This window comes from Gopherus evgoodei, chromosome 24 (assembly GCF_007399415.2).
Source record: "Gopherus evgoodei ecotype Sinaloan lineage chromosome 24, rGopEvg1_v1.p, whole genome shotgun sequence".
Lineage (NCBI taxonomy): Eukaryota > Metazoa > Chordata > Testudines > Testudinidae > Gopherus > Gopherus evgoodei.
Window position 1 is genome coordinate 9968452 of NC_044345.1, and position 24324 is coordinate 9992775.

General features: G+C 49.7%; 1 protein-coding gene across 2 annotated transcripts in view; it reads right to left on the reverse strand.

Moving 5' to 3' along the window:
• Positions 1-11269: 11269 nt before the first annotated feature.
• LOC115639471 (Fc receptor-like protein 2) overlaps positions 11270-24324 on the reverse strand; it is a 38603-nt gene continuing 25548 nt past the window's right edge. The window contains exons 7-14 of one of the 2 annotated variants that reach the window (XM_030542292.1): positions 22569-22856; positions 21875-22177; positions 20794-20904; positions 20336-20363; positions 18354-18451; positions 17452-17520; positions 12661-12692; positions 11270-12334 (exon numbers count right to left, since the gene is read on the reverse strand). In XM_030542292.1, the coding sequence (XP_030398152.1) occupies positions 12188-12334; positions 12661-12692; positions 17452-17520; positions 18354-18451; positions 20336-20363; positions 20794-20904; positions 21875-22177; positions 22569-22856 (1076 nt within the window). In that variant the 3' untranslated portion in view covers positions 11270-12187. Of the gene's footprint in view, positions 12555-12660; positions 12693-17451; positions 17521-18353; positions 18452-20335; positions 20364-20793; positions 20905-21874; positions 22178-22568; positions 22857-24324 lie in introns of both variants that reach the window. The other variant, XM_030542293.1, reaches the window with a different exon arrangement.

The window sequence follows — 24324 nt, forward strand, 5'->3', positions numbered from 1 at the left end:
CCTAGAGTCATGGTTTGCACCAGATCCCTGCAGGGGGACTGGGATCCCGCGCGTCTCATCCTAGGGTTGCCAACAGACAGTCCCTTATTACAAGGGACACCACTTATTTTTTCATTTCTGTACAACGATTGGGAGTTCCTGAGCATTGCAAAAAGCAGCAAGAAATACCCCTGGTGAACGTAGGTGAGTTCTGCTTTTTATTAATAATAATACAATGATCATGATAATAATACCATTGGGAGGAGGGATGGGGTTGGGGTGCTAAGAAAACAGTTCCTTATTTCTGAAACACAAGGATGGCAACCCAGTGCAGGACCCGCTGCCATCATAGGACGGTTGGACGATTGGAACGGTTTAAAGCCAGCATTCACAAACACAGAGTTATGGTTCTCCCGGGAAGGAGAAGAGACGTAGACAGGAGTTGCTGTGTTGTTAGTTCCATTGTACCAGCACTTCAGGAGCTCTGCTCTGATCTGCAGAGCGCCAGTCCTGCCCAAGCACTGAACGCCTCCTACACGATTCTCCTTGATAGCACGACTGTCCTCCCCAAGCACGATCCTCGAAGCGTTGGCCCAGAACTCAGGCAGGCTGAGGATCGGCAGGTATTCATGATTCAAGCTGAAATCATGGGCGATGTTCTGCTCAACTTTTTTCACTGCTGGCAGGACCCAGGGCTGCCCCTCATCTGTGCAATTGACACCCAGCCCCAGATTGACTTTCCGCAGACCCCCATCCTATTGCAGACAAAACCAGGTATGCTAACCTGACCAAAGTCCGGCTAACAGAGGCTTGTGGGTAATTCCTGAGTGGAAAACACTGAGAAGCAGCAGCATGTCTCACAAGCGCTGGGAAAAAGTGAGATAAGAGAGAAGCTGCATTTCTGGCATAGTACCAGGTTGGCATACCTGGTTTTGTCTGCTATATCTTTATTCAGGCCTAACAATGGCAACGGGCGGGGTCTGCAGGACAGAGACAAAGACGGAGCTGGCAGTCATGGCTCTGCGCTGCTGTGGCACCGGTTTACAGAGGCTACTGCTCAGAGGAGACTCTCACCTTCAGCGGCACGATTGGATAAGACATTTGGAAAAAGGCAAATATAGTGCTCATCTTTAAAAAAGGGAAGAAGGAGAACCCGGGGAACTACAGACCGGTCAGCCTCACCTCACTCCCTGGAAAAATCATGGAGCAGGTCCTCAAAGAAACCGTTTTGAAGCACTTGGAGGAGAGGAAGGTTATCAGAAACAGTCAACATGGATTCACCAAGGGCAAGTCATGCCTGACCTTCTATGATTGCCTTCTATGAGGAGATAACCAGCTCTGTGGATATGGGGAAAGCAGTGGATGTGATATATCTTGACTTTAGCAAAGCTTTTGATACAGTATTCTTGCCAGAAAGTTAAAGAAGTATGGATTGGATGAATGGACGATAAGGTGGATAGAAAGATGGCTAGATTGTCGGGCTCAACGGGTAGTGATCAACGGCTCAATGTCTAGTTGGCAGCCGGTATCAAGTGGAGTGCCCCAAAGGTCAGTCCTGGGGCCGGTTTTGTTCAACATCTTTATTAATGATCTGGATGATGGGATGGATTGCACCCTCAGCAAGTTCGCAGATGACACTAAGCTGGGGGAGAGGTAGATATGCTGGAGGGTAGGGATAGGGTCCAGAGTGACCTAGACAAATTGGAGGATTGGGCCAAAAGAAATCTGATGAGGTTCAATAAGGACAAGTGCAGAGTTCTGCACTTAGGACGGAGGAATCCCATGCACTGCTACAGGCTGTGGACCAACTGGCTAAGCACTAGTTCTGCAGAAAAGGACCTGGGGATTACAGTGGATGAGAAGCTGGATATGAGTCGGCAGTGTGCCCTAGCTGTCAAGAAAGTTAATGGCATATTCGACTGTATTAGTAGGAGCATTGCCAGCAGATTGAAGGAAGTGATTACTCCCCTCTATTCGGCACTGGTGAGGCCACATCTGGAGTATTGCTTCCAGTTTTGGGCCCACACTACAGAAGGGATGTGGACAAATTGGAGAAAGTCTAGCGGAGGGCAACGAAAATGATCAGGGGTACGGGGCACGACTTATGAGGAGAGGCTGAGGGAACTGGGCTTGTTTAGTCTGCAGAAGAGAAGAGTGAGGGGGGATTTGATAGCAGCCTTCAACTACCTGAAGGGAGGTTCCAAAGAGGATGGAGCTCGGCTATTCTCAGTGGTGGCAGATGACAGAACAAGGAGCAATGGTCTCAAGTTGCAGTGGGGGAGATCTAGGTTGGATATTAGGAAACACTATTTCACTAGGAGGGTGGTGAAGCACTGGAATGGGTTACCTAGGGAGGAGGTGGAATCTCCATCCTTAGAGGTTTTTAAGGCCCAGCTTGACAGAGCCCTGTGTGGGATGATTTAGTTGGGGATTGGTCCTGCTTTGAGCAAGGGGTTGGACTAGGTGACCTCCTGAGGTCCCTTCCAACCCTAATCTTCTGAGATTCTATGAATAGTGGGAGCAGGTAAAATGTACTTTGTTGCGGGCAGGATTGGGTAGGCAAAAAACCCAGACTGCAATAATTTGCAGGAAAACAAACTGCAAGCTTACCTACACCTCCTGGTTAAGATGACCTTATTGTCGATCACTTAGTGTGAGCCTTGTTTTAAAATTTATTTCTATCAAAAACCTAGTGCTGCAAGCAGTTTTTCCATTCAATGTTTTTCAAAAGCAATAATAATCCTGACATATAAATAACTTGACTGGTATGTTTCAAAGTTCTAAAACAAGTATTTAAGCGGTATAAAAACTTCCAGTTTTTTTTAAACAACTTTCTTTTTATGATCATTAAAAAATTCTGCACATTTAAAGGCAAAATTGTAGCGCGATGTTTTGACGTCCCGTGCAATAGACACCCAACAGCAGTTTGTCATAAAGTGAATTTCAGCAATGTAAAGCGAGGTTCTCTTTTTTAACAAAGGTTTTAATTCTTAAATTTAAGAGAGGAATAGAAAGAGATTTGATGTCTATTACAACGGGAGTTAAAATATTTTTACATAATTTAAGCAAGATTTGTTTTATTCATTTAGTAGTAAAAATTGTGTCTGAATTCTATTTAGATATATATTAACCGACTGTTGCTGGTTTTTGTTCGTTAGTAGCATGGGGAAATTTGTCTCTCTTGCAGGGTTTGTGGGATCTAAGGCTTTTGCAGGTGGAGATGGGATAAAAACGTAAGAAACAATGCAGGAGCGGGTGGGAATGGGATAAAAAAATAGTCCCACGCAGGGCTCTACTCTCATTCTCTAGCAGACCTGCCAAGTCTTCCCAGACCCACAGGAGCTTTTTGCAGCCAGGAAAGCTTTCTTTCAAAAGCTCCCAACAAGCAAGATGCAGGAAGGAAATTTCCAGTAAGCTGTTTGACTAGAAGGGGATAAAGTATGTGTGTGTGTGTTTGGGAGGGGGCTGATTTAGGGGGGAGGGAGTGGGACCAGTAATATAAATTTACTGCAGGAAAAAAAAAATCCAAGCATCAGTTAATCATTTGCACAGACTGTGCAGTTACAGCATCTGGATGTTGAAGCAGGAATACAAAGCTGTTTTCTGTACATGGAATAGACGGATACTCCAGCTACTCACTCACTCCGCATTTTTCCAGATCCGATAACATCTGGGATTCAAAGCAACACTTCTGTCTGTGCAAACTGTTTTATTCTTACGTCTCCTTCCTTTTCACGCCTAGCACAATATTGTGGTATGTTACATGGCTTATCATCGATCTCTACCCATTTCACTGTTTCAACCCTCTGTGGTTTCATCATGGCCTATGTGATCTTAACAGGTTTCCAAGGCTAAGCAGAGTTGGTCAAGCCTGGTCAATCTTTAGATAGGAAACCTCCAAATTTAATCACAGGTGCTACAGGAAATGGTGCTGGAAATTCAGAAGGGGGCACTCTCTCTTTTGAGTCATGCTGAGCCAATGCCTAGGTATGGTGTTCCGGGTGCTGTGCTAATGAAGGTGCCCTGTGTCAGATGAGAGATTTAAGGCCCTCACATCTTGTGGTCACTAAAAAGCCCACTGCTCTTTGCACAGGGGGAAGTAGGTCATTACCTAGAGCTGAGGAAATAATTTATCACCTGAATTTTGCCTTTAATTCAGGTTGTGAATTGTCAGCAGCTGGAATGTGACATGCACAAATCCCTCCTGGCGATCAGGGCAACTTCTCTCCAAGGTATTTGTGACACAGCAGGTTTGTGTCCATGTCGTTCAGATGCCAAGGAAGGAAGAAATTGTCACGCCAGGTCACTGACTAGGAGTGCGATGAGTCTGTGATGATTTATACTGGCTGTGTGTTCAGCAGCGCTCCCTTCAGCCAGGTCCTCATGCTCAGACCACCCCAGCCCCTTTGCCTGACCAGGCAGGATGATAGCCCCAGATACCGATGACCTGCCCTAACAGCAGCCGCGACCCCCACCTGGGGAGATGGGGGACCAGACATTCTGGAAAGTCCCCCCAAAGTGTCCCCTCTGCACCAATAATTTAAATGCCCAGCCCCAAACCCTGCCCCTTGCCCATGTCCCCCCATATAGGGCAGCTGGTCAGGGATCTCAGCTCCATACCGGGCCCTTTATTATTCATAGAGCCCCATAGCTGGGCATGTCATTTGGCAGATGGATATCTGAGTTACCCCCTTCTCGCTTGGGGCAGGGACAAAAGGATGGGAAACGGGGCTCTAAATTGCATTCTGGATCTGGGCAGGATCCAGGGATGAACTAGAGCAGCCTGCAGGTCATTTAGGAATTAAAAACAATCTAAGAGACAATTTATGCTGGCCTCAAACGAACAGCAACTTTGAGGAAGCTGCTAAGGGTTGCTGCATATCCTGAAAATAAAGGCCAAGTCAAGGGAAGGAGACACAAGAAAAATTGTCCCCCTGGACCAAGGTAGGGATGGGTGTGTTTGTGATAGATGGCAAAACATGATGTATTTGTCCTGGACTATTATTCTCACTCCCCTGAGACAGTCTTACTAGAGGATACTACAGCTAAACAGTGCCTTTCCAATCTGGTTTTGCTAGACATGGTATGTGTGACATAGTAATGTATGAAAATAGGCTAGTTTGGTGGGCATAAGTTTAAGCAGTTTGCAGTAAAGTTTGGGTTTAGATATGTGACCACTAGTCCCTATTATTACCCCTGGGGGAATTTTGGCCAAAAAATTAAAAATTCTACACACAATATTGTAAAATTCAGCATTTTTTATTTGTCAAAATAACACAATATAATCACACCAATTTCAATTATTTTGGTAATTTATTTCAAAATACCTGTCAGCAAGTCTATCTGTAGCAATACAGATAATGAGAAAGATTCAGGAAATGTTTTTTATCACATAGATTCCTTACCAGGCTTATAAATACGGAACTTTGAGTAGATGATTCCCTGTTCTGTTCATTCCCTCTTGGGCACCTGGCATTGGCCACTGTCGGAAGACAGGACACTGGGCTAGATGGACCTTTGGTCTGACCCAGTCTGGCTGTTCTTATGTTTGTTTAAACTACAGTACAGAGTCATATTTCCCACCCCTCTCAGAAGCAGTGCAAAGGCTTGGGGGAGTCAAAGGTAATGGAGGAGCTGAGGGAGACGGAAGGAACCTGGGAGTGAACCTGGAGGTTAGAGAGAGAAATATGGAACAGTTTTTTTGCGGGGGACGGCAGGGAGGGATTGGTAGGGAGCCTCCCCCATGCTGACCCCTAGTCTCTCCCATTCAGTCCAGGCACATCTGTCCCTATCCCCAAGTGTCCCTGTACCCGCATGTGTCCTTGCACGCCCTCCATCCATCCCCATGTGTCCCTCCACCCCGACTCAGACTCTCACTCCCCCATCCATCCCTGTGTCCCCATTCAGCCACCCCTTCTCCCCATGTGGCCCTGCACTCCCTGTCCCCATGTGTCTGTGCACTCCCTCAGCAAGCCCCTCTCCCCATCCCCATGTGTCCCTTCACTCCTTTCCCTCCCGGTCACCATGTGACTCTGTGCCACCTCAGCCACCCCCCCAACCGCCTTGTGTCCTTGCACCCACTAAGCCAGCCCTTCCCACCATCCCCATGTGGCCCTGCACCCCCTGTCCCCATGTGTCCCTGTGCCCCCACTCAGCCACTCCTTTCCCCCATGTGGCCCTGAACCCCCTCTACCTTCCCCCATGTGGCCCAGTGCCTCCACTCCCATTCAGTCTCTTCCCCAATCTGTCCTTCCTCAATAACCCTTATGAACCCCCGTCTGTGACCGCCCCCATCCCCCCAGCCCCATGCTGTCTGCCCCCAGCCCCTGTCTCCTGATCTGGCCTCACAGGCAGGGCGCTGCCAGGCAGGAAACCTTTTCCCTGCCCTATTGCCAGCTGGGCCTGCTCCTGCCTGGGAGTGGCCGCTCTGTTCTAGCAGCGCAGCGGCCACTGGTGGGCAAAAGGCAGAACTGCAGCAACTTTCTGGCAGGAGTTATTTTATGTGGAAAAAAAGTTATGTGTGGCACGTTAGTTATGCTGCATGCAGTGGCGCAGAATTTCCCCACGAGTACCATTATCCCCAATCCAATGAGTTGGTGGAAAATGGTGTCAAAATAATAAAGCACCTACTGAAAAATGTTGCAGAGTCAGACTCTGCTCTGTATTTAGCACTTTTACGTTACAGAATGGCATTGATGAAACATGGGGTGTCACCTCTGACGTTTTGATCAAAGGAAAACTAGCATGCCTGCTCTGATAGAAACTGGTCTCAGTTACCAGGGCCTTGCAGACATATACTGAGGCAGAGACGGACAAACAAAAAACTCAGTATGATTTGGGTTTCAGGAGCTGGCCCCATTCATAGAAATGATGCTGCAGAACAATTGCGACATGGCCATGGGAGGGCATCACCCAGGCAGACTCGTATTTCAGGGAATCCCAGAGAAGAGTGATACAAGGAGTGCAGAATCGGATGTTTACCTGAGGGCTGTCAGACAGGAGAAACCACTAGCGTGAGCACCTGTCCCAAATCGGGTGGGACAGACCTGAAACGCAGAGTTCAAGTTCCAGTCCTGGGCTGAATGACTCCAGGACAACCTTTGTCCCAGATTTCCTGTGGCACCACTCCACGCCAGCTCAGGGGAAGCACCAGCCTCTTTCTTTCTGGAGGTTGTGGCTGAGATGGGCCTCAGCCCCCTCTTGCCACAAGGCCCCACCCCTGTTTCTCCTCTTCCTGCAAGGTCTCTCCCCCTGACCAGGTCAGAAGCCAGAGCTGGGCTGTGGTAAGAGCTGCCCAGGAAGCCCTGGTGTGACACTCTGTACCCCAAAGCAACACCCTAGCACCCTCATAATTGTGATATGTTTTGTGCAAAGGATGTCTTGTGAGGTATCATTTTAAAAGTCTTGATCTGTTGAATATTAATATCCTGTTGGCGTGTACGTGCTGTCATTGTATGTGAAGTTATGAAGTTTTGTTATGTGTGTGTTACTGAAATATGTTGTGAGGCTGGGAACACCCACAACTAGCCTTTCTGGTACAATAATGAGGCAGTCAGAAACTGATCATGGTCCATTAAGGGGAGTATGCACTCACAAGGACCATCCCAGGTACTGTATACAATGGAGACTTCTCAGAGATAGCACATAAGCAATGGAGACTGTTTGACTCATGTCATAGCAAAGGATCTTTCCAGCCAACTGGAAGAAGCTATAAAAGGAGGAACGGACATCATCACTGGGGCCTCACTCCCCCTACAACTCAACACCTGGAAACACATCTGGAGAACAAAGACTGAACTAGGAAGGTGGTTCCAGGCTGGAGAGGAGAATCCCAGCATGTGTATAAAGGAACTGCACCATCAGGGTGAGACAGTGCTTGATTTAAATCCTGTCTAGTTTATAGAACGCAGATTGCAATTTTAATTTTAATTTCTTAGGTAACCAACTTTGATCTGTATGCTTACTACATATAGACACTTAAAATCTATCTTTCTGTAGTTAATTAATCTGTTTATTACTTTACCTAAAACAGTGTATTTTGCTTGAAGTGCTTGGGGAAATCTACTCAGGAATAAGAGCTGGTGCACATCCACTTTGCTTTGTAGAAGTGGTAGACTAGGTAATAAACGTACAGTGGTCAGGACGGTGCAGGCCTGGGGTGCTAGGCTGGGGAGCTGGGGGGAATTGGCTGGAGCCTCTCTATTGTTGGTTCATGAGTGAATAGGAGAAGCATTCATGTAACTGAGTTGGGTGCGTCCCTGCCTGTGGATGTCTGTGTAAGTGCAGGACCTGGAGCAGTTTGCTGCTTGTCACAGCATCACAGTGTGAGAGGGAGCCCAGGTTCGTGAGACAGAGGCTCTGCGGTACCCCGGTTCCAGGTTGCACCCAAGGGAACCCATCACACCAGGCCACTGTGGGGAGACCAGGACCTTCCACCTGCCTTTGGTTGGGGGGCAGAGTGCCCAAGAGCAGCCCCAGGCCAGTGACCCTGTCCTCCCGGGGCATGTCACCCAAGGCAGATGGAGGGTCCAGGGATCCCTAGAGTGGCCTGGTTTCCCTTGGCAGCTCTTAGCATGGCCAAGCTCTGGCTTCTGGCCCGGCCAGGGAGCAGGACCTTGGAAGAAGAGGCAGAGCAGGGGGCAGGGCCTCAGGGGAAGAGGTGGGGCAGAGGGTGTGGTCACAGAGAGGGTGGGGCTCCTGCATGTGTCCCGCTTTCGCCTTTTGAAAAGATGGTCACCCACAGCGGGGTGGGACAACAGAGCCCCCGGACACGGCACAACTGGAGCATGGGACCTTGCTGCCTCCAGACAGCAGAGTGCCAGAACTGCCAACTATCACAATTTTATCGCAAGTTCAGCACTTTCATGTGGGTTTTTACCTGCCTCATGAAAACACGATGAAAAGCGCCAACTGGTGAATTTTCCCTTATTCAAGATGGCCACCATCTCCCATTTCTGTCAGTGCAGCTGAAGCCAGCAAGATGTGGCCACTGCCCTGCAGCTATCTGCAAGGGGCATGATGCGTCCCTTAATAAAGATGGCTGACACATTCCACTGTTTTTGATTAGACTGAAGCCACGCCCACAGGCAACCACCCTTGCTTCAATTTAAGCCCATTCTTTCTTGTCCTATCCTCAGAGTTTAACAAGAACAATTTTTCTCCCTCCTCCTTGTAACAACCTTTTATGTATTTGAAAACTGTATCATGTCCCCCCATAGTCTTCTCTTCTCCAGACTAAACAAACCCAATTTTTTCAATTTTCCCTCCTAGGTCATGTTTCCTAGACCTTTAATCATTATTGTTACTCTTCTCTGGGCTTTCTCCAGTTTGTCCACATCTTTCCTGAAACGTGGAACCCAGAACTGGATATAATACTCCAGTTGAGGCCTAATCAGCACAGAGTAGAGCGGAAGAATTACTTCTTGTGTCATCCTTACAACACTCCTGATAATACATTCCAGAATGATGTCTGCCTTTTTTACAGCAGTGTTACACTGCTGACTCATATTTAGCTTGTGATCCACTATGACTCCCACATTCCTTTCTGCAGTACTCCCACCTAGGCAGCCATTCCCCATATTGTATGTGTGCAACTGATTGTTCATAAGAATATAAGATTGACCATACTGGGTCAGACCAAAGGGCCATCTAGTCCAGTATCCTGTCTTCGGACAGTGGGAGGGAATGAGCAGAACAGGTAGTCATCAAGTGAGCCATCCTGTTGCCCATTCCCAGCTTCTGGCAAACAGAGGCTAGGGACACCATCCCTGTCCACCCTGGCTAATAGTTCTTTTTTGAACCCTGCTATAGTCTTGGCCTTCAGAACACCCTCTGACAGAGAGTTCCACAGATTGACGGGGCGTTGTGTGAAGAAAAAACTTCCTTTTGTTTGTTTTAAACCTGCTGCCTATTAATTTCATTTGGTGACCCCTAGTTCTTGTGTCATGAGAAGAAGTAATTAATACTTCCTTATTTACTTTCTCTAGACCAGTCATGATTTTATAGACCTCCATCATATCCTCTCTTAGTTTTCTCTTTATCAAGCTGAAAAGTCCCAATCTTATGAATCTCTCCTCCTATGGAAGCTGTTCCATACCCCTAATCATTTTTTTGCCCTTTTCTGAACCTTTTCCAATTCTAATATATCTTTTTTGAGATGGGGCGACCACATCTGCAAGCAGTATTCAAGATGTGGGTGACCATGGATTTACAGAGAGGCAATATAATATTTTCTGTCTTATTATCTACTCCCTTCTTAATGATTCCCAACATTCTTTTAGCTTTTTTGACTGTCACTGCATATTAAGTGGATGTTTTCAGAGAACTATCCACAATGGCTCCAAAATCTCTTTCTTGAATGGTAAACATGACACACACTAATGGATTAAAAGCTGGCTAACTGGTAGGTCTCAAAATTTAACTGTAAATGGGGAATCATCATCAAACAGGTGTGTTTCCTGTGATGTCCTGCAGGGATTGGATCTTGGCCCTATGCTATATAACATTTTTATCAATGACCTGGAGAAAACACAAAATCACTGATAAAGTTTGCAGGTGATACAAAAATTGAGGGAGTGGTTTATAATGAAGGGGACAGGTGACTGATTCAGAGCAATCTGGATCATTTGATAAGCTTGGCAAAAGCAAACATTATGTATTTTAATATGGCTAAATGTAAATGTAAACATCTAGAAACAAAGAACACAAGCCATACTTACAGGATGGGGGACTCTGTCCTGGGAAGCAGTGACTCTGAAAAAGATTTGGGGGGGTCGTATTGGATAATCAGCTGAACGTGAGCTCTCAGTGTGACGCTGTGGCCAAAAGAGCAAATGTGATCCTGGGATGCATAAACAGGGGAATTTTGTGTAGGAGCAGAGAAGTTATTGTACCTCTTTATTGGCACTGGTGCGACCTGTGCTTGAATACTGTGTCCAGCTCTGGTGTCCACAATGTAGATTTTGATGGCCACAATTAAGGATATTAATGAATTGTAGAAGGATCAAAGAAGAGCCATGAGAATGAATAAGGAATTAGAAAATATGCCTTATCGTGCAAGACTCAAAAAGTTCAACCTATTTAGCTTAACAAAGAGAAGGCTAAGGGAGGACTTGATTACAATGTATAAGTATATACATGTGGAACAATTATTTAATAATGGGCTGTTCAGTCTACCAGAGAAAGGTATAATATGATCCCATGACTGGGAGTTGAAGCTAGACAAATTCAGCCTGTAAATCAGGTGTAAATTTTTAACAGTGAGAGTAATTAACCATTGAAACAATTTACCAAGGGTCATTGTGGATTCTCCGTCACTGACAATTTTTAAATCAAGACTGGATGTTTCTCTAAAAGCTTTGCTCAAAGAATTATTTGGGGGGAAGTTCTCTAGCCTACGTTACAGAGGGGGTCAGATCTGATGATTACAATGGTCCCTCCTGGCCTTGGAATCCATGAAATGGGGGACAGTGGCTCTCTCCAGCTGCTCTGGGAACTTTGGTGTTTTATTGTGTTTCCAGTTCTAAGAAAAGAAACAGTTTTGAAAACACCTTTGTAAAGCTGAACTGAACCAAGTTTCCTCCAGAGAGACGAGGCTGGGAAATTCCAGCAGTCTCTGGCCACCTGGTGTCCTTGTGCTGGAGAAAACCAATGTGCAAATCACATTCATCGCCACGGTCAGACACCAGCTGGGTCATGCTCCATGTTGCGTGATCGTGGCTATAGCCATTCCCCAGACCCAGGCCTAACGCTGGTCTAGTGCTGTATTCCAGCATTATAGCCAAGCAGGATGGAAAATCTCTCTCCCAGCTGCAGGTTCCCTAGTGAACAGACTTGCTCCCTGGGTGTTACCATGATCCTGCTCTCTCCAGGATCAAGCCATGGATGAGTTTCTATTCAGCATGTCTTTGCATGGGGTCTAGGCGAGCAGGACAGGCAGAGGGCACTTCCCGCGGGTCAGTCCCCGAGGACAAGGGCTGTACATAAAGCCGTTTTAAGCAAATGAAAGAATCTCAAAGACAAACCATGTAACAAATCCAACCTTTGTTGGCGGCAGGGCGGATTAGCCCAGTTGTCACAAGTCCCACAGGGCCAGATCCTCCATGCACAACACCCAAGCCGACAACCCCCTGGGATGGATACCAGAGACCCATCACAGGGATTAACAGAGATCAGGGCTGCTGTCTGGGCCCCTCAGCAAATCATCTGCTCACGACACCTCACTAGGCAGCAGCAGCTGTGCAGACCCAGAGTATTTGCCTCCATCTCTGCTCTGGCTTGTCAGTCCCAATGCAGAGGGCACCAGCCAGGGACAAGGCCTCCATGACCCCAGCCTGCATGTGCTGCATTCCATGCCCTACATGCCAAGCAGGGGAGTGAAGGGTTAATGAGGCAGTCAGGCTCCCCCAGGCTGGGCCAGGGGATGGGATGGGGTCACTCGCAGGTCACAGGTGGGGAACGTTTTCATAAATGTCACTGTCGGGTCGGGATTTCTCTTCTGGAGCCCTCGCCCCTGCGGCTGACTCCCAGGTGGGCTTGGGGTCCGGAAGCACAGAGTAGCTGACATAGTATTCCTCCTGGAGAGGGCACATGAACAGTGAGTGCGGGGACAGGGGCAGACAAAGGCCAGAGAGCAGCAGGGAGGGAGCGGCAGAACTGGGGGACGGGGGATGTTGCACTTACGTTGTCCCTTGGCAGAGTTCCCTTGGGTTTATCTGCAAGAGGAACAGGAAGGGATCAGGACTAGGCATTAACGTTCACCCCTTGAGCCCCCATCACCAGCAGCCCAGCTCCTCAGTGACCAGCCCCAGCTTGGGATGGGTGTGAGACACAAAGCTGAGGTGCTCAGGATCTCAGGGCTTTGCCACTGGCCAGATCCCAGCCTGGGGAGTTACATCCACCAACATAAATGCTAATCAGGGTGAATCTGTTCAAGAGGTCAGAGCCCTGCACTGCCAGCCCACCGCCTGCTTCTGGAACCAAGTTCTGAGCAAGCTTTGAAGGGTCTCAAAAGCCAAGGTCACTTTTCCCATCCTTCCCATCCATCTAGTGGTTCACAGTCATGCTGGAAGGGTATAATGAGTGGGGTCCAGCAGGGATCAGTTCTGGGTCTGGTTCTGTTCCATATCTTCATCAATGATTTAGATCAGGGATAGGCAACCTATGGCACTCATGCCGAAGGCGGCACACAAGCTGATTTTCAGTGGCACTCATGCTGCCCGGGTCCCGGCCACCAGTCTGGGTGGGCTCTGCATTTTAATTTAATTTTAAATGAAGCTCATTAAACATTTTAAAAACCCTATTTTCTTTACATACAACAATAGTTTAGTTATATATTATAGACTTACAGAAAGAGACCTTCTAAAAACGTTAAAATGTATTAGTGGCACGCAAAATCTTAAATTAGAGTGAATAAATGAAGACTTGGCACAGCACTTCTGAAAGGTTGCCGACCCCTGATTTAGATAATGGCATAGAGAGTACACTTATAAAGTTTGCGGATGATACCAAGCTGGGAGGGGTTGCAAGTGCTTTGGAGGATAGGATTAAAATTCAAAATGATCTGGACAAATTGGAGAAATGGTCTGAAGTAAATACAATAAGGACAAATGCAAAGTGCTCCACTTACGAAGGAACGATCAGTTGCACACATACAAAATAGGAAATGACTGCCTAGGAAGGAGTACTGCAGAAAGGGATCTGGGGGTCATAGGGGACCATAAGCTAAATATGAGTCAACAGTGTAACAGTATTGCAAAAAAAGTGAACATCATTCTGGGCTGTATTAGCAGGAGTGTTGTAAGCAAGACACGAGAAGTAATTCTTTTGATCTGCTGCATGCTGATTAGGCCTCAACTGGAGTATTGTGTCCAGTTCTGGCTACCACATTTCAGGAAAGACGTGGACAAACTAGAGATTCTACAGAAGAGCAACAAAAATGATTAAAGGTCTAGAAAACATGACCTAGGAGGTAAGATTGAAAAAATTGGGTTTGTTTAGTCTGGAAAAGAGAAGACTGAGAGGGACAGTTTTCAAGTATGTAAAAGGTTATTACAAAGAGGAGGGAGAAAAATTGTTTTTCTTAACCTCTGAGGATAGGAGAAGGAAGCAATGGGCTTAAATTGAAGCAAGGGAGGTTTAGGTTGGACATTAGGAAAAACTTTCTAACTGTCAGGGTGGATAAGCACTGGCATAAATTGCCCTGGGAGGTTGTGAAATCTCCATCACTGGAGATAGAACAGGTTGGACAAACACTTGTCAGGGATGGTCTAGATTATAGTCAAGTCCTGCTTTGAGTGCAGGGGACTGGACTAGATGACCTCTCGAGGTCCCTTCCAGTCCTATGATTCTATTCCTCATGTTTGCGTTTGCCTCGGTTTTTCTAGACTCTGATGGGGAATGGCAACACAAGAGCCAAAATGCCAAGGGAAACACCATTCCCACAGTATTCCAGGCCAGAGCTGGATGCCAGGAGAGCCAGAAACCTCAGGAGAAATTTGCACCCACGAGATCCAGAAAAGCATCCCAATTCCAACCCATGAGATTCACCCAGCATAGTATTTCCTGCTGGTTTAAAGGGACGCGTTCGCCTTGCAAACCATATCCATCTGCTGGTTTTGTAGTTATGATGGTATGAGTAACACCTGAGATGACTGAACCTGTAGGAAGTCAGTGTAGAAAAAATACTTTTTTCCATTTTTTTTGTTTATTTTGTCATTTGACAGTATGACACTCTGGCTACATGGGCTGTATCCTCCCCACTAATGCCTGCTCCACATAGAGGACAAGAGCCTACTACTGCTACCATCTTATGGACTTACTCTTTTAGGTCAAATGGTAGAGGCCCATGCTTTTACTGCCAAAAGTCTCAGGTTCAGACTACACTGATGAGCCATGACTGGGGCTACTCGAACAGTAATTTCCTTGAACACGCAGTCAGCCACAGAAGAAAATGACTAACTGAGCAGACCCCCTTTAACATCAACAGGAGAGCACAGAACCCCTCTTCCTTTCAACTCGGGATGCACTGTTTAAAGGGAGCTCTCTCCCAAAACAGAATTGTTTGAAATTAGTCACTTTAAAAAAAATTCAAGTTGACAGTGTCCCTTTAAGTGACTCGGATATGGTATTCCCCCGCTTCCTGTCTCTCAGTGTCCTGCCCTGTCACTGTGCCATTCACACAGCAAGCACTGCTCCCAAGGGGCTGTGTTTCTAGGGTGGGTGGAGAGGAGTGATCTGTATGGGTGAAATACACCCTGTGTCGCCTGTTAGGTTGTAAATGCAATTTGGGCTGCCCAAGCCTTGTGCAGAGGGAATTCCTCCCTCAAGAAACACATCCCTGCTGATCACCTGCTGTGTTCACTCTGCCCCTGTGCACACACAGACAGAAATCAGTGGCACAATCTATACAACCAGCTTCCAGGATTGTTTCTGTCACTCTGTAGCCTGGAGTGTCTGTTGAGTCAGACTGAGGCCATGGAAACAGCTACAAGCAGGAGCGAGAGCTCTTTGTTCTTCAGGATTTCACCAGGGTCAAATCCCTGCGACTCACAGGCTGTTACCGTCCATTTTTCAGTTCTCAGCCACTTCAGGCTTTTTAGACTTTACAAACCACACTTGTACGCCTGCACGGGACCAGTTAATTGGCCTGCAGAGTCGCAGAGCAAAAAGGGGCGGCTCTAGCTTTTTTGCGGCCCCAAGCACGGCAGTCAGGGAGCCTTCGGTGGCTTGCCTGCAGGAGGTCCCCGGTCCTGCAGATTCGCCTGCGGGAGGTCCCCAATCTCACGGCTTCAGCGTACCCACCGCTGAATTGCTGCCGAATCCGCAGGACCGGTGGACCTCCCGCAGGCAAGCCGCCAAAGGCTGCCTGACTGCTGCCCTCGCAGGGACCAGCAGGGCGACCCCCACGGCTTGCTGCCCCTGAGCCACTGCTGAGAGCAAGTGAGCGAAACATCAGATTCATCTGCCTGTCCCATCCCCTGCATCTCTATTAAATCCTTCGTTGCCTCTTGAGCAGGGCTGGCTCTAGGTTTTTTGCCACCCCAAGCAAAAAAATTTTTGGCTGCTCCCACCCCAGCCCTGGGCTGCCCCCCCCGCTCCTCCCTGCCACCCCAGCTCTGGGCCTCCCCCCACCCACACACCCCCTGCCGTCCCAGCCCTGGGCTCCCCCCCACACCCTCTGTCACCCCAGCCCCAGCTCTGGGCTCCCCCCTTCCCCCACACCAGTGCCCCCCCCCCCACTGCCGCCCCAGCCCTGGGCTCTTCCCACCCACCATCTACACCCTCCTTCCTGCCCAGCCCTGGGTGACTTGTAACTTGATCCAAGGGCAGGTCATTCAGCAGGAATTTGGATGTGCACAGAACACAGACAGGATTAGTTCCCATATGGTTACAGAACTGCAGTAAAGTGGAACAATTTTCAGCTTGTGTGATTGGAGGATATCTGGATGCATATTATAAGACTGTCCTCCATAAATGAGGAAAAGTTGAGGTGCCTTTATTATTCTTTTGTTCCACTCTTTCTTTCTATGGGAATTTGCCAATGCAATATCACTGTCTTCCTTTTAAACAAATAAAACTAAAAAAAAAAAAAAAGGCAATGGCTGTTGAAAATAGCAATTCCAGTCCTAAAAACCACTGGGAGCATTTGTTGCTCAATTGTCTCCTACTTTTTCTAGAGCAAATTACAGTGGATCAGTATATTTGATTTGGGAGAAATGAAGTAACAGCTGCCCAAATTGAGCTTGAGCACTCCTGAATGCTGAGGAGTTCCAATCTGGAAGGCAGGTGCTCAATTCCCTTTCTGAATATTAGCTAAATCTGGAAAGGAAAAGTCAATTTCTGCTTCCATGGCTCAGAAGTGGAAATCCTCCTACGTGCCTTGTACTGTATCTAAAGCTGCCCAGGTCCAGAGCCTCCCCTCCCTTACTTTTCATTTTAAATTCTAGTGGGATCCACATACCTCCCTTGCTAGGCTTCAGATCGAGAGGTGCACTGTCCATTGAGTCAATCCAATTCCTTCTTTGGGGGCTGCAAGGTGAGGTCACACCAGTGCCCCTAATCCAGTTTGGGGATGTCTTCTGAAGGGGCAACCTGGGCCAAAGCCTTCTACTCCGTGGGCACACTTGTTCCCCATTCACAGCGCCACCTCACTCTAGCAATGAGCTCTCCATTCACAGCAAGCGGCAGCATGAGGTTTCAGCTACCATACTCCCTCCCCCTCCCTTTCCTGTTGATAGCTGCCAAGGGAATGCTGGGAAATGTAGTTCTTTCCCTGCTCCAGGGCTGGCTCTATAGGCAGGGAGCTAACCAAGGAACTACAGCTCCCAGGGCCCCCTGTCAGTTCTCAGCTCCCAGGCTGGATCCCTGCCAGCTGCCGCCCTTGCAAATGGGCTGCCCCAAGCACCTGCTTGCTTTGCTGGTGCCTAGAACTGCCCCTGCTCTTGAGGCAAGATGCTGCTCTGTTCCACTCACCCCCAGTTCTTTTCTTGATGTTGACAACTGTATACTCCACGTCTCCACTCTCCGGCTCCAGGGGACACACTGTGAAAACAAAGCCATATCTCCCTTAGGCCTTGTGCCCACGCTAGGCACCATCTGCTCTTCCTGCAGCTACTGCAGTGTGCCTGCTGCCCACATCCCAGCAGCATGCCGACTCGCCACATTTCTTTGGGATCCAAGCAGGCTACAGCAGGGCTGAGCGTTGACCACTGCCACCTGCACCCTTTCAGTGCCAGGGTGGAGCCAGCTCCCTGAAACTGCGCAAATCTTCCTCCCACCACAGCCCCACACCAGGGATTGGGGGATAGGTACTCATTGGGTGTTGCGATTGGAAGGATGACACTAGTGGGGACATGCAAAGACTCAGAGCATGACCCAGCCCGGCCAGCATGGACACACTGAGCTGTTTGCACCCAAACCGGCTCAATACAAGGGGTCGGCTCAGTTCTTTAGTGCTGGGGTTCTCACTGCTCACTGGAAGGGAGGGGGCAGGGTCCCAGCTGGGAGGGATGGGGGCTCTGAGGGGTCCAGGTATGGAAATGGAGACCCCAGCCTGGGGAAGGCAGAGAACCCTGCTCTAGGGCGGACAAGGCCAACAAGGCCCTGGTATTAACCACACACTGGTATTAACCAGATCAGCGGCCAGCGTCACAAAGCCATGTCTGACCCGTGCGTCCCAGCGGGGCCACAGGCTTTGTGTGCACAATGAGACAACAACAGAAAGAACAGCACAGCCACAGTGCCTGGCAGCTCTCCACAGCCTTGGGACCCAGCCCATGCCTCGGGGCAGGGGCACCACCTCCTCTCTCTGATGTTGGCCACACGCAGGCCTCCAGCAGCGTCATGTCCCCTGAGCACGGGTTCTTTCCCCTTACCATTGCCGTAAGACGGCTCCTCAGCATGGAGGCCCAAGCTCCCTGGTGGAGGCAGCCTCTGGCCAGGGGGCTGGTGCTGGACTGGGAGCCATGTGTCCCTGGGGATAGGAAGACACAGTGAGCACAGCGGAACAGGGCAGACATAGACCAGAGAGAGCAAGAACCGGCACGAGATGGAGAAGGCAGGAAAACGCTGAGGGCCGGAGCTCGTACACACCGAGGGCAGGGCCGGGGTGACAGGGGCTGAGTGTAATGAGAATTCAGCCCTGAACATTTCCAGGGGAACGGTTGAGTGGGGGGAGGGAGGGGTCCTGTGGCTTTTGGATCCTGGGCCCTCTCCATCCCTTCACTAAATGTGATTGTTGTGTGAATCTAGTGTCAGAAATGCACCTTGCCCTCTGTGGCCACCCCCTTCCTGGCAGACAAAACCCTGAATAAACCCCACCCACTGAGCCACGCCCCTTTCATAGAATCATAGAATATTAGGGTTGGAAGAGACCTCGGGAGGTCATGTGGTCCAATCCCCTGCTCAAAGCAGGACCAACACCAACTAACGTTGTAGAACCACATCCTTAAAGGCCTATTGGCATTCTTGTCTCCTCCCCTGCTGCAACTCTGTCCTGTAGCCCCTTTTCTCTGGGATGGGATCCTCTCCTGGGTGCCACGAGGCTCTGTGGATGGATGAACGGACATCAGCCTGATGGTCTCTGCTCAGCCAGAGGTGCAGATTGTCTCGGAACAGGCAGAGAAGAGTTGTTTCCAAGCAATATGCTCTTGTGGAACCAGATATTTTGACTCCAAGACATAATCATAGAATCCTTGCTGTCCTCTGAACTCTCTCCAATTTGTCCACATCTTTCTTAAAGCATGGCACTCAAAATTGGCCACAGTACTTCAGCTGAGGCCTCGCCAGTGCTGAGTAGAATGGGACAGTTACCTCCCGTGTCTTGCATGCAAGCACTCCTGTTAACACCTCCCGGAATGACATTTGCCATTTTTGCAAGGCATCACACTGTTGACACATTCAATTTGTGATCCTCTACAACCCCCAGGTGCTTTTCAGGAGTTCTACTGCCTAGCCAGTTATTCCCCAGCCCTGGAGCACCACAGAGTCGGTGCCTATGTTGGCCAAGATGGTCAGGGGTGCAGCCCCAGGCACTGGACGTCCCTAGCCTCTGACTGTCAAAAGCTGGGACTGGATAGCAGGGAGTAGATCACTCGATAATTGCCCTGTTCTATTGATTCCCTCTGAAGCACCTGGCATTGGCCACTGTCAGAAGACAGGATATTGGACTAGATGGGACATTGGTCTGACCTAATATGACTGTTCTTATGTTCTATTTCCTTCTTTGATAGAGTTACTGGCCTAGTGGAGGGGGTATCCACTAGGCCAGTAACTCTGTCAAAGAAGGAAATTAGGTTGGTATGGCATGACTTGTTTTTGACAAATCCACATGAGCTATGACTTCATAGAATCATAGAATGTCAGGGTTGGAAGGGATCTGTTACCCTTTTGTCTTCTAAGTGCTTACAGATTGGTTGTTTAATCATTTATTCCAGTATCTTTCCAGGTATCGAAGTCAGGCTGATAGGTTTATAATTCCCCGGGTTCTCTTTGCTCCCACTTTTAAAGGTAGGTACCATGTTTGCCTTCCTCTGCTGCCCTGTCTCTTGTGTGTCCTGCACCAGCATAGTGTGGCTGTAAAACGCTGCTGCTCTGATCTGATAGCACTTTTCAATGACGCACAAGGTGCAAGGCAATGGAGAATTGGGCCCCAAAGCTTTCAGGTGGACATGCTATATAGAGCCAGCTCCAGAGAGCCCACATAGAACGGAGGGCAAGCAGCCAGAAGAGCCAAAAGCTGAAACCAATGGGTCACGTAATGATTAAATCATGACCCATTTAAATCAAAGCCACCCTGAACTCATCCTTTTCCCTGCCCCCACCCCAATATGCTTCACCCTGTCTGTGCCCGACTCACCTCCCCAGGGCATTGAAAACCATTCCTTCTGCAAAGCAAGCGAGAAAAAGGTGCATTAATCTCTCCAGACGTGTCACCTTGGCCATCAGGTCTGGGTCGCTCTTAGGGGGAGTGAATGCAAGCAAGGGGGCATGGGTGACTCATTACAGGAGACAAGACACCGAATGTGACCAAAGGGATCAGACTTTTCCCATTCAGGAGCCTCCAGGGCTAAAGCTGTGGGATGGGGTTGGCCAAAGGGCTAAATTACAGCAGAGCAAGCGTGGGGACAAAGGTCTAGAATTTATGGTTTGAATTTGGCAGGACGTTGGAATCCGCCCTGGCTCCGACCAGTTCAGGCTCCCTTTCCCCAGGAGCGGTGACATGGCCAAGATTCCCAGAGACACTCGGAAACAGCCATGAGTTTCCGAGCGCCCGATGGATTGTGATAGGCACACTCTGTGGAAGGAGCCACACACCTGCTTTCTTCCAGCACTTGAAGTAGAACACCAGAGCCGCAGTGACACCCATCAGGAACAGGAACAGGATGGAGACAGTCACAGGCACAACCACCCGGGCGCTCATGTGCTCTGGAGAAGACAAAGGGAACATGTCCAGATAAACACAGTGCTCCTGCAGAAGAGACTTCCCGACAGAAACCAGCTGAGCCTGTTGGACCACACCTCTGCCAGTGACCACAGGACACAGGGCCCTGTCCAATGGGTCAGGCCTCAGACCAGGAGCCAGGGCACTTGAGTTCACTTCAGTTCTGCCTCCGATTCATTGTGTGGCCTTGGGCAGGTCCTGGCCCTGCTCTGTGCCTCAGTTTCCCCATCTATACAAATCATAGATTTCAAAACCAGATGGGGCCTCTGTGATCGAGTCTGACTTCCTGTGCAGCACAGGCCCTTGAACCTCCCCAAAATAATTCCCATTTGAGCTAGAGCCTGGGGACAGTGACCCTGATCTGCTCTTTGGGGTCTAGCAATGAGGAGCTCTGTTCTGGTCACTATTGTAAGGATCAAAAGAGAGAACAGGGCCACCACCAGCAATCAGAACCCTTCAATTTCTGGGTAAGGACTAAGGTGCAGGAGGCTCAGATTTTAATCTCTGACTCTCTAGCTTCGGTTCTGGGTCAGATCCAAACCCAGCTTCCATTCCAGTGTGGCTGGAATCTCATGGGAACAGTTGATCTTGTGAGAGTTTCACAGCCTGTGTCCAAAGCTGCACAAGGTGAGACCTTCTGGTTTTGGTGTCATTGTGATGGCCGCCATCTTGGCCGACACACCAGGGATTGGTCTGGGGACCTCCAGAGCTGAGAGCAGGACCTGCTACAGCTTGAGCCAAGCCTCTCAAGCAGGGGCTGTACTGGACCCAGCTCCGCTGGGGACCAGGCCCAGAGGGGACATGTAACAGACACTCACCGGGGGGTTACTCACGGACATCCCATCCCGACTGGGTCTGGAATCTGAATTCTGAACCTGAATGTGAACTGGACCTGAGTCTAGATCCCAGCCTGGCCTCTCCTTCCCCTGTCCCTGAGCCGAGCCCTGCAAGTACCTATCACGGTGATGGCCAGGATCTTGCTGGGGGCCTGGAAGACTCTTTGGGGGCTGAGCTGGTTGCTGGCAATGCACTGGTAATTCCCTCCATGGCCCAGCTGCACAGACCAGAAATGCAGCATGTTCCCCACAGCTATGGGCGGGTCGAGCCCCGAGGCTGCAGCCAGCTCCTGGGCGTTGTGAAGCCACTTGAAGAGAGGGGCAGTGCCAGACTCCACCAAGCAGCTGAGATTCAGGCTTTCTCCAGCCACGACCTCTGGCCCCATGCGATCTGTGGCGATGGTGGCCCCGGACACAGGCACTGCAAGCACAAGGGAGATGGCCTGAGAGCAGGGCTGGGGGTGGAGAGATGCAGACACACCAGAAAGGGGTAACCCAGGCTGGGCCACGCAACAGAGAACAGGCTCAGGAGGCAGCGATGTCTGGACCTTGTTCACCCAAGGGGGCTCCCTTACATGATGGGGGGATCGAGGGCAGAGTCCCACAGCCCAGCGAGCAGCATGGGGTCCATCCTGCCCACCACACAGAAGTACCAGGGACAGAGCATGGAGGAGCCCCTACACGTGGGAGGCAGGGTGCTGCCATGTCCCACTCCCCACAGTCACCACCGCAGCTTGTCCCACCATCACCCCAGTCTAGAGGTACAGATCCTGCCCCCCCAATCTCCAAGAGAGCATGCGGAGATGGCATACCGAGCACAGAGAGGTGGAAGGGGTCGCTGTGCTGGGGTCCGCTGGCCATGCCATTATCAGCCTCACAGGAGTAGGTCCCAGAATCCCGTTCAGATGTCACATTCAGAGCAAGGGATCCCGGCCCTCGGGAACTGACCGTCCTGTTCCCCAGAGTGGCTCCCTCGTGATGAAACTGATAGAGGATGGGGGCTGAGCCGCGGGGCGACTCGCACTGGATCACCACCACATCCCCGATGGCAGCCCAGGAGCCAGCTGCACTGATGGTCAGGTGAGGTGGGGACACTGGAACTGACAGAGAATCAGGGCAGGTCAGGGCTCAGCCTCTACCCCAGGGAGCTGAGAGGAGGGACAGGGAATTCACTAGGATTAGGAGGTCTCTGGACGAGAGTGTCTCCTGGCTCTGTGTCTGTGTAGTGCCCAGCTCCTTGGGCCAGGGCTCTGGCTGTGCTCCTTGGCACTGCCCTGTACATATCAGGTCATTCAAAGGGAAGGACCGTCATGTTCTGGACCTGGCGCTTCAGCCCATTTACCCCTCATGTCACTGAGGCAGCAGGCTGCTCTAGGGTAGCCAACTTTCTAATCGCACAAAACTGAACCCCCTCGCCACACCCCCATCCATTCCCTGAAGTTCTGCCCCTCACTCACTACATTCCCCCTCCCTTAGTGGCTCGCTGTCCCCCACCCTCACTCACTTTCACTGGGCTGGTATAGGTGTTGGGGTGTAGGAGGGGGTGAGGGCTCCATCTGGGGGTGCAGGCTCTGGGGTGGGGCTAGGGAAGAGGGGTTTGGGGTGTAGGAAGGGATTCCAGACTGGGGGGTTGGGCAGAGGGGTTCAGGGTGTGGGAGGAGGCTCTGGGTTGAGGCAGGGGATTGGGGTGCAGGAGGGAGTGAGGGCTCCATATGGGGATGCGAGATCTGGGGTGGAGCTGGGGATGAGACTACGTGGCTCTGGGAAGAAGGATAAAGGAGTTTGAGGCGCAAGTGGTGATCTTGTCCATCCTCCCCGTGGAAGGAAAAGGCCTGGGTCCAGAATATCAAATTGTGGAAGTCAACAAATGGCTCCACAGGTGGTGTTGGAGAGAAAGCTTTGGATTCTTTGACCATGGGATGGTGTTCCAAGAGGAACGATTGCTAGGAAGAGACGGGCTCCACCTAACGAAGAGAGGGAAGAGCATCTTCGCCAGCAGGCTGGCTAACCTAGTGAGGAGGGCTTTAAACTAGGTTCACGAGGGGAAGGAGACCAAAGCCCTGAGGTAAGTGGGGAAATGGGATACCAGGAGGAAGCACAAGCAGGAGAGTGCAAGAGGGGAAGACTCCTGTCTCATACTGAGAAAACAGGACGATCAGCGAGTTATTTTAAGTGCCTATACACAAATGCAAGAAGCCTGGGAAACAAGCAGGGAAAACTGGAAGTCCTGGCACAGTCAAGGAACTATGATGTGATTGGAATAACAGAGACTTGGTGGGATAACTCACATGACTGGAGTACTGTCATGGATGGATATAAACTATTCAAGAAGGACATGCAGGGCAGAAAAGGTGCGGGAGTTGCATTGTATGTAAGAGAGCAGTATGACTGCTCAGAGCTCCAGTATGAAACTACAGAAAAAACGGAGAGTCTCTGGATTAAGTTTAGAAGTGTGAGCAACAAGGGTGATGTCATGGTGGGAATCTGCTATAGACCACCAGACCAGGAGGGATGAGGTGGACAAGACTTTCTTCCGGCAACTAACAGAAGTTACTGGATCACAGGCCC